General features: G+C 40.3%; 1 protein-coding gene across 1 annotated transcript in view; it reads left to right on the top strand.

Moving 5' to 3' along the window:
- Positions 1–649: 649 nt before the first annotated feature.
- Positions 650–10,671, top strand: part of ARMC2 (armadillo repeat containing 2) — a 62,828-nt gene continuing 52,806 nt past the window's right edge. Inside the window, exons 1-6 of the mRNA XM_054280342.1 lie at positions 650–758; positions 1,003–1,055; positions 3,574–3,821; positions 4,438–4,510; positions 6,679–6,850; positions 8,029–8,239. Coding sequence (XP_054136317.1) covers positions 3,604–3,821; positions 4,438–4,510; positions 6,679–6,850; positions 8,029–8,239 — 674 coding nt within the window. The 5' untranslated portion in view covers positions 650–758; positions 1,003–1,055; positions 3,574–3,603. The remainder of the gene's footprint in view (positions 759–1,002; positions 1,056–3,573; positions 3,822–4,437; positions 4,511–6,678; positions 6,851–8,028; positions 8,240–10,671) is intronic.

The following is a 10,671-nucleotide window of genomic DNA, read 5'->3' as shown; positions in this document are numbered from 1 at the left end:
CCGTAAATTTTTGAGAATCTGAGTTGATTTGTGTAACACTTTCACCTTGCACCCTGAACAGAACAAAAAACACCTCCTGTCTAAACCGGGCCCCATGTCTGTGTTTAGCGTCCCCAAATTGGCAACAGCAGCAGGTCACCCCAGTAACTTCTGCCAGCTGTGCCCTGGCTTGTGCCAGCCGCCACCACGCTGTCCATGAACGCGGGCCAGCACTGCCCACGGGGACAGCTCTCCACCAGAACGCAGAGTGCTGCGGGACAGCGCCGCGGCAGGAGCCCGCATGGGCACCGCCCCTGGGATCGGGGCACGCCATCCCTGAGATCGGGGCACGCCATTCCTGAGATCGGGGCTCGCCATCCCTGGGATCTGGGCTCGCCATCCCTGGGATCTGGGCTCGCCATCCCTGAGATCGGGGCTCGCCATCCCTGGGATCTGGGCTCGCCATCCCTGGGATCGGGGCACGCCACCCCCGGGATCCGGGCTCGCCATCCCCGGGATCCGGGCTCGCCATCCCGGCCCGGCAGCGGCCGCGCCGCGCACGCGCCCGCAGGTGCTGGCGCGTGCGCCCCGGGGTGCCCGGGCGGCCCCGCGTACGGTTGCTATGGGAACGGCGGGCGGCCGAGCGAGGCTGGGCCCTGCGGAGGCGCCGGCGGGTCCCGACCGAGTCCCCCGGGCAGCGCCCGCTGCCCCCGCCGGCCGTAGCGCTCGTCGCTGGGGGTGCCGCCTGGCCGGGCGGGGGCGAAGGGCCGGACTGTGCGGTAAGTCGGGCGGGAGGCTTTGAAAAGCGGCCCGAGACTGATAATCCCTGTGCCGCTTCCCGGCAGCTTTGCCGTGCTCGGGAGGGAGGCGCGATTGCCGGGTGTGGGTTGGGACAGCGTTTACTCCACAGGTGCTGCTTATTTGGGGGCTTCCTCTGGGACGTGTTGTCCCACGGCTGCCCTGGAAACCTCACTCCGCTGAGAACTCATCTCTCTTAATTTCGTTCTTGTTTCTCTTTGGTAGCGATTTCTCTGCGTCAAAATTTCGCCGGGGTGAAAGTGCATCAGTTGTGATTGGTAAGTTTCTGTTAATGAGAGCTATGTCTAATAATAGCTGTTGTTTACATCTGAAAGGAGGGTGTAGTGAGGTGGGGCCCAGCTCTTCTACCGTGCCTGCAGTGAAAGGACAGGAGGAAATGGCCTTAAACTGAGACGGGGAGATGCAGATTAGGTATTAGAAAAAGAAAATTCACTGTAAGGATGGCCATGCACTGGAATAGGTTGGCCAGGAAAGTGATGGAGTCTCCAGCCTTGGGCGTGTTTAAGAGGATCTGGCAGTGGTTGATATGGTTTAGGGGGTTACAGGGGCAGTGCGGGGTTGGCTTTGGACTTGATGATTTTAAAGGTCTCTTCCAACCTCAGTGATTCTGGGATTCTTGCTAAACCTGCATTTGTGTGCTAACTGTACTAGAGATTTGCTAGGGCAGACAGAACATGGATTTGGATGTCAGAGAGCAGAATGTTCATAGCCTGAATACAGGGCTTTTCCTCACTGTACTTAGTGATTGCAAATACACCCACTCTGCACCCTAGCAATTAAAGGACACTGGTCTTGAGATGGGAAAGAGGATGGCAGAGGCAGTGTGGGATGGCAGAGCCATTGTGGTGCCATATCTGATGTAGTCAGCCATGCTTCTCAAATCTTGATTGAACTAAGAGCTGTGAGAGTACAGCTGTCTCACTTCTGGACATTGCTGGGACTAATGTGTGGATCCTGTACTGCTCTCTACTGCTTAAAAATCTTCCTGTGCAGCAAAGACCAGACTTCTGGAGTAAACAACTGGGGAATAAAGACAAGAGCCCAAGTACGGCTTTTCAGACACTGCTGTGGACACTCTCCTACCTCCCAGCAGAGAGTCAGAGAGGAGCTCTTCACTTGTGCAAGTTAAAGGCTACTTGGGAAATGGTGACAGTAGTGAGGGACAAGATATGTGTGTACCAGTTATGCTGTCCCCATTGACATTGCAGTCTTCCCTCTATCTGTTTCCTGCTGGGACTGGGGAGCAAAATTACAGAATCACAGAATATGCTGAGTTGGAAGGGACTCTCAAGGATCATGAAGTCCAGCTCCTGGCCCTGCACAGGACCATTGTCATCTGTATCAGACACATAAGGCCTACAGAGAAGACCTTCCACTTAAGATCAAAATTCTGGCTTCCAGTAGCTGGGGGAATGGGGAATGATAGCCTACCTTGCTTTTCCCAGTGAGAACTGACTGTATAGGTTTTTCTAAACAGACAGGTGCAGTGGAACTCCTTACTCCTTACTGTTTTTTTAATCACATTGTAATAGAGGGAAGAGTAAGGAGCATAGAGAACAAAATTCAGTCACAGTGAAAACAAGTAATATATTAGTATTAATATATTACTTGTATTAAGTTAATATTAAAAACACTGATACTCTCAGGCTTTTGATCTGTTCCTGAGTTTTTTTCAATTATGCATCATTTGGTGAAAGAGTTGGTGCAGTTCTCCTTATCCAATTTTACATTGGGTGTGCAACAATGACAGACAGTACCAGAATGTGCAGGCTCTCGAAGAAAGAAGAAGCAGCTGAAAAAGTTAGACTGCAGAAAAGTAAGAATTGAACTAAGAAACTAAGGATATAAGATTATTTTTTTTACTCCATAGTTTAGAAATAACCCAGATGATGGTGTCTGATCTACTGTCAGTTCATTGTCATAAACTGTGTAAGAGAATAGAAGTTACCAGATGGTCTGAGTCACAGTGCAGAAACATATTTTTGTTTTTAGGTAAGTTTGAAAGCAGAAGAGGAATTTTGCATGGTGTAAGACTCACGATGAGTTTGCTGTAAAATGACAAGGATGATACGTACAGAGAACTGCATCATGATAGCGATGGGTTGTGGGTCCAGGGGGTGATGGAGCAAGTCTGTCACTGCCCACTGCATTTCCCAGAAACTACAGCAGGACAGAATGCTGATTGGAAGTTTGGGTTTATAACTTACATTAGTGTTGTCTTTCTTTGCCTGTGCTTGGGGCTGGGGAGTCGCTTCTTTCAGAGGGAAAAAATGGATTGCCTGTTCTTCTTTGTCTCTGCTTATCAGTTGCTGATAACTGTGCTTCAGTTACTGATAATGATGCCTCTGACATATTAGTAAGCTGCCCTTTATAAGCTCAATAATATCAGGTTTTTCCTCAGTTGGAAAAACCTGTCTCTTTGTAGCATATTATTGAATTCCTGTTTTGGCTGTGGCGTTTCACAAGAAACCAAGTGTCAAGAAACAGATTTTCTATGGAATTGTAGAGGACCACATTTGGCCCATGAAGCACAATGATGTATTTTAGCATCCTGTAAAAAAACTGACAGTAGATCCTCCATGTCAGATGCTTTCTGGTTTTCAGTATTTTCCTACAAAACTGAAGAATAGAGAGAAAATGCATTATCAGTGTACTTTATTTCCCAATATTTCAGCACTGTCTAGGATTTACTGTGGTAGCATAACCAGTGATGAAGTAATAGTTTGTAATTTAAAACTAACATAATACTTTGTGCCATTCACATATATTTTCCAGTGTTCTTCTTGTGCAGTATTTTGCAGAGGAATGCAAGCTTCAAAGACTGAAAACAGAAGAAAAGCAGAACCATTCTACTGGCTGTCAGTGGCAAAGCCTAGGACCAGTTCTGAGATTGTAAATGAAGCCAGAGATGCTCTACAAACAGTAAAAACTCCAAGACCATTTACACCTACAGATGAGCAAAGGAAACTTTCTGGGTCTCAATCCTCACGCTGTCCTCAAAATAGACGCCCTGTACTTTTTAGGTACTGTGGCTTTAAGATGTTTTCAAATATCCTTTGGCAGCAAGAGATTTGATTCTCTAATTATGCTTCCGGTGGTTATTTTCCCTGTGTTAATCTGTATTCCTAATCACATCCTTTGCCTTCTTCTAATGATCTTTACTGTTGGTGTTAATCTACATTCCAGGAAGTTTCTCTGGATTAGAGCTACCAGAGGCAGTCACTACACTAGTTTTTTATGTGTAGAATAGCATAAGAAAATAGTCTGTTACTTACCTTTTCTTGAGACAATTGAATGCTTTTAATTGAGATAGTCTTCAGCTTTTTTCCTAGAATGTGTGAAAGCTTGCTTGTTTCCTATAACCTATGTGCTAGATTTTTTTTTAGAGCCTTCTGTGATCTTTTAAATGTGAAATTTTAGGTCCTGCAGTTTGAAATGCTCATTTTCAAACAAAGTTTTTACTACCTCAAAATTATTTCTAGGTTTAGTTTTGTTACCATGATGTGCTCTTGTCACTTTTCCTTTCTTCCCTTTCCCCATATTCACTGGCAAAGGGAAGAAGCATGCAATTTAAAACAAACAGCTGATCATACAACTCTGGATCTGCTTTATTCTAACTATGTTTCATTTCTTCATTAGTCTTGATACATCCAGTTCTGATTCATCTGAATCAAGACCAAATTCTGGTGTTCGTCTAAGTCCACTGACTCATGTAAGTACTCTGGAAATAACTCCTGCAGTACTGATATAAAATTATATGTCTTGGTAGTGTTAGGAAAACACATGGTTTAAAGACATTTGGGAAAAGTGGAGGCTTGTTGTAACATTAGTCTGAGACTTTTTAAGTCAGTTCTCCTCCAAAAGAAACTGGAAAATAATTTAAACTACTTACGTATTGCCGTATTGCTTTATGATTCAAAGTGACACTAACAAGAATTGGAAGACTGACACTTGAGTCAGCTTTCTTTCAGTGTAAGTTTACTAAAATAGGTGAAGTTCATGAGCATGAACGTGTGCCAGCAGTGTGCCCTGGCTGTTAGGAAAGTGACTGATGGTATCTGGGGCTGCATTAGGAGGAGTGTTGGCAGCAGGTTGAGGGAAATGATCCTTCCCCTCTACTCAACACTGGTGAGGCCACACCTGGAGTGCTGTATGCAGTTCTGGGCTCCACAGTATGAGAAAGACATGGAGCAACTGGAGAGAATCTGATGAATGGCCCCAAAGGTGATGAAGGATCAGGGAGAGATGAGAATGTTCAGCCTGGAGAAGACCAAGGGAGGACCTTATTCATGGATGTAAATATCTGAAAGGTGGGTGCAAAGAGGATCTGACCAGCCTCTTTGCAGTGACTGGACCAGAGGCAGAGGGCACAAACTGGGACGCAGGAGGTTTCCTCTGAACCTCAGGAAACAGTTTTCCCGCTGTGAAGTGACGAGGCCTTGGCATAGGTTGCCCAGAGATCTTCAAAAGCTTCTTGGGCATGGTCCTGGGCAACTGAGGTTAGGTGGCTGTAGTTGAATACAGGGCTTGGACCTCCAGAGGTCCTTTCCAGCCTCATCTATTCTGTGGTTCTGTGAACAGTAACTTGAAGGTAACTAGGTTGCTTTCTATTTGGCTTACATTTCTATAAATATTGTGATTGTAGTTTTATTTCTAAACAGATAGAGGTCCTTTAGGAACCACTTTTCTCCCTCTGAGAAAGCTGTGAATTATTTTCAATTTATAAGTGTATCTGCTCTTTCACAGTTTTTTTATATTTATTCTTTAAATATAAGATTAAGTCACGACTGTTTGTTTACTACCAAAGATAACAGAGCATGCTATAGCAATTAAGTGTGCTTGTTGTATACATTGCTTTTTCCTGACAGGAACCCTTAGGAAATTCTTTAGGAAATTAGGGGAAATATCTAAGAAATTCTATACTTTAGTAATTTGGATAAGGGAAGGTATTTACATGAATCAAGTTTAAAAAATTCTGAACATACTTCTATTTAGATTGAGTATATCTACATTTGCATTTAAGAACTGTTTGGATTTGACTGGTGTTAAATTTTCATGTATTTTGGCAAGTGGAAAAAAAATAGAGAAAACTACAGACCAATGCAAAACCTACTTTTTTTTTTTTTTTGCTTTATCAATGGATATAAGTTAATACACTGTAAATTAAAGAGTCCGTATTAATTATGGTGGTTTTAAGTAGTCAGTCTCACCTGCTGGCTCCTTAATAGTATGGAGAACTGTGAAGTATTGGCTGGAGACTTTTTAGTGGGTTCTTTATTTTAAGGAAATTGGTATTGATATTAGAGGTCAGTACTTTATGTAGGTCAAGGACACAACAAGTGCTTGACACTAGAGATTCAGGGACTTGTTCACCTTCTCTAAGATGCAAGACACTGACATAAAACTAGGACTTTCATGTTTCTGGATCTGCATGATTTGTCTCAGTGTGACAGAAAGTAGTACATGTGATGTGAACATATTTGGAGTGCTTTGGAGATACTGTTTTAATGCTCAAAAGCAAATCAAAGCATAGATGTATCTCTAGAATTGTTAGCAATAGTCATTGGCACAATATTTTCTTTGATAAATAAGCTTGCTGCAGATGTAGTTAAATGAGTACTTATGAGGACTAAATAATTCTGAGTTCTACTCAAGCTAGGTTTTGTTTTCTGCACCCCTGAATGTTGGCTTTCTGTGGTAATAATGGTATAGACATCTGGTTTGTTTGGTGGAATGATATCATTAGATTCAGGATATGAAAATTTCTTAATGAGCACCTTTGTTGGAAGTTATGTGGATTTGTTTTTTTTTATTTTTTACTTAAATGAAAAATAAATTATCTGTGCTTTTGTTTTAAAGTCTTCTTTATTTTTGTCACAGAAACCAGTAGTAATCATTTCTGAAAAAAAAGATGAAGTTTCTTCTGTTTTCCATCCAACACCTCCTGCTGATGCTGCAGAGCTTAGAAAAGTCAGCAGAGCTTGCAAAGGCTTATTTAGAGCAACTTCTCTGAAAGATTTATTTTCTGCTAAGGTGGTTCCTCTGGATCAGAGTAAGAATGTTTTGATACCTACTATTTACTATAAAGATTACTGCATGATGGGTTTTAATATTGGTAATTACATGAATTATTAATACATTAAAGGATTTGTGTGTCCTTTCAGTGTGAATTCTGAAAGTATTTAAATGTGTTTAAGACAGTTTTGAAACTCTGGTTTCCCAAAATGATGCTGGCTTGCACTACTGAAAATGAGTTGAAAACTGCTCAGGTGCCTCTTCTTCCTATAGGTTTCCAAGTAATGGAATTTTACTGAAAGTTGTCATCAGTGAGTAAAATTAACCTTAAATGCTGGTATGCTTGAAGAGATAATGAGATGCCATCATCTAAGGCGATTCCCTGATGGATTATTGAGCCTAAAAGGAGGAATAAAAAGGAATTATATGTCTTGACAGGCCTCCAACTGCATTGTATTTGTTGTTATGAGTTTCATTAGTGTAGGTTTAATAAAGGTCACCAAATGCGGGATTTAAAAGTAATTTTCTTGAAGATGGGAAATGGCATCTTGGCTTCCTGCGTGTTGGCTTATAATGAAGTGTGCTGGGACTTTGTCTTTATTTCAGAAGATTGATTTATAATGGCAGTTCTTACATTGTCCAGGATTGTTACTTTTCATTATAAACTGAATATTTCACTTTTTACCTACTGAAGTTTACTTCATTTTTATGTATTTATTCTATAAATATATCTTTATATAATGTGTCACTTCATATAGCCTTAATAAGCTGATGTTACTAATTGAAGAAGTTGAGAAGCTGGTGTATTTGTAACCTGCCTTGGTCTCTTCCCTTTTGGGATCATGCAAATGTTATGTGAGGGGTTTTATTTGTGGAGGTTCTTCTTGTATGTACATAGAAGCTACAGGATTAACAGCTATCTTTTTCCTGAGTTCCTTCATAATATTCAGGTCCTGAAATACAATCACTTTTTTTCACCAGGTACAATCCACCTATTTGTAAAAGGGAAATCATGGAGATGAAATATTAAAACTTCAAACACAACCCCAAAAGACTTTAAGAAATACTGTTCATAAGAAGACACTGACTACCTTACTCTTAATAGTCTTAAGCTTTCTCAGCTTTTAAATTGATACAAGCAAATTTTGATAATGTAACACGACAAGCAGTAATTAATAACACTTGAACAAAATGTGTTCTTTTTGACTGTTTCAGATGAAATGAAACTTGATTTTGAAGAGCCAACTATGATGATGAATAGTCTTGACAGAAGTAATAATAACTGCTTAGCAGAACAAAAGTTGTGCACATCATTTAATGATGAGAGTAGACAATTAATTTGTAATGAACATACCAGCAGATCAGGAAGTGAAGACTCCATGGAAGGGACACCAGGAAACTTTTCACTTCAGCTGCAAGGAGAAAGGTCAGCATTGGTCAAGTATGGTAATGTGCATCTTCCATACAGCCCTCTTCCAGGATACTCAATTGTGCAATATCAAAATGCTTAAAATTAATGGTATCTGATGATAACATTGCATGTGCTTCAAAATGAAACTGCGTTTAGATTATTAGAAAAATTTACGTTTCTTCTTTTAGGAAGTTTCTACATTCAAAAGACTAATTTGTAAAAGGTTGGTGGTAGAAATTTATTTGATGTGATTGTTTGATCATTAACATTTCAAAACCAAGTCTTCTAGTCACTGTTTGTAAAATCCTCAAGTTTAAATTTAATGTGCTTGCTTTTGTAGTTTAGTCCTGTTGTTTTAAGGTACTATGCCATCTTCACTTAGCTTGACAGATGAGTAGAGCCATGCTATCAGTTCAGGTATGTGATCATACACCAAAACCAGGCTAAAACTCTTGAGCAATAGAAGCAGAATTTTTTTGGTGACTTTGAATTTTTAGTTCTTTTTTTTTTTTTTTTTTTGCATGACCAAGTAGGTGTAAGGGATTAATGAGACTCACATGCCTGCAGTCTGTTTTTACTGGACCTGGAATATCATATCCATTCTTTAATTCATAATCAACTAGTTTGTTTTTCTTTTGATTTAGATGTGAATTCTTGCACAGGGAGCAGTAGCCCTGTGGCACTGTGGGTAGTTGGTGTATCAGTTGCTGCATTAGCAGTCAGATGAACAACTGTTTTGTGCTAATAACATTGACAGATCTGGCAGTCTCAGCAACAAAGAATGAAAAACACTTTATTTTCAAAACACATCCTTGTAAAACTTGTTCACTATTAAAAAGACATATTTGCCAGTAGGTATCTTCTTTCTAGCATGTTTGTATGTTTAGGGAGAAGCTATTTCCCTGGATATTCTTAAGCACCTTTGATATTAAGACTCTGTTCTTAATTTTATAAAATGAAAGGCTTTTCATTTACTAACTTGATGATAGCACTGAATAGTTTAAGAGAATGTTGTCCATTGAGGCTCTTACAGTAAATGATACATAACAGAGCAATCATAGGACTCTTTTATATTAAACTGTAAGCAGGATTTTAAAAAAAGACAGATTCTAAAAGAATGAAGATTTGTTGTAGCAAAGAAAAAACTCCATGAGTGTGGAGGAAGAATGAGAAAATAAGAGTAGAGATGAAAAATGTTGGTGAAAAAAAAGAAAAGTTAAGGACCAAAGAGAATACTTTACTGCAATATAATTTTCTTTCTTTAAAATCAGTGATCTAATAACTTCTTAGATAAAGACTAGTTGGATTATCATACTACATAAATTACTGTAGTTTGAATTTTGTTTAATAAAGGTGTGGCGTGAAGTACTTCAGTGTTGCAGTGGAGATAGTTGCTTTTGTGGAATATACATCCTGCTGTTCAGTTCTGCTTTCTGTTTGGCTTGCTGTTTTGGTTGATGGTGTCCAAATGCCTCTGACAGGAAAGAGTCAGTTGATACTTTTACTAATTCAAAAGAATCACCTTCTTTCTCAGTCATAATTTTAAAACTTGTATAATTGAACAGCTAACCCATTAGGCATGTTTCCTGTCTGTTCAAAATTGTACACTTCTCCTTCTAAGAACAAGAGCTCTGCAAATTTTTGGTTTTGCATTTTTGTTACTGATGCTTTTTGCAACCATGAGTCTCATACATCAGTTAAATTAGATCTCAAATTACTGGCCTTAACATAATACAAAAAATTGCATTCCAATATTGTTCTGACTAGTTCTCTCCAAAATGGTAGAAAAATATAACATTCCTCCATCTTTCTGTGTTGGATGCAAGATATATGTTTTTAAATAGCCCATTTTTACCTCTCCTGTGAGTCCTTTTCTGTGTACTCGAGTCAGAGCTGGTTTTTGCCAATGCTTAGGAAGCGAAGCTTGCTGACACCATTTAGGTGCTCATTTGGCTTAGAGCACCATGTATATCTGCAGTGCTGCAAGATGCACAAGAATAATACAAAATGCTTTCCCTTTAGCCACAGACAAAGGTCTCTCATCTGTATCAGCCCAAGCAGTTCAGGCCATCATGTAATGGGATGGGTGTGGATAATCTCAGGTGCTCTCATACGTTTTATCTTCTTGCTAAGACCAAAGAGCACATTGGTCCAGTGTTTGTGTATGATACTCCACAAGTCAGGCAGACCTTGTTCTGTGTGCTTGGGTGAGTTCAGAGATGGCATTCTTCATCTGACATGGCAGTTGAAAGGTACCACAAACCTCGCCTTCCATATAGTTTGTTCAGTTTGGTCTTCATGATAGTTGTATGTAAAAGGCTCCAGAACCATAGAAGGACCGTTGCAGTGAGAGATTTGGCATTCTTTCTCAGTAGAACATGTTTATTAGATGATTGTAAGGTTAGATTGCATCTGGTTCTGTATCATAAATACTTGAGGTATCTTGT

Source organism: Melozone crissalis, unplaced genomic scaffold (genome assembly GCF_028551555.1).
Source record: "Melozone crissalis strain CALT ecotype California unplaced genomic scaffold, PUWL_Pcris_2 ptg000027l_1, whole genome shotgun sequence".
NCBI lineage: Eukaryota > Metazoa > Chordata > Aves > Passeriformes > Passerellidae > Melozone > Melozone crissalis.
Note: the sequence above shows the minus strand (reverse complement) of the source record. Positions and strands in the feature narration are given on the sequence as shown.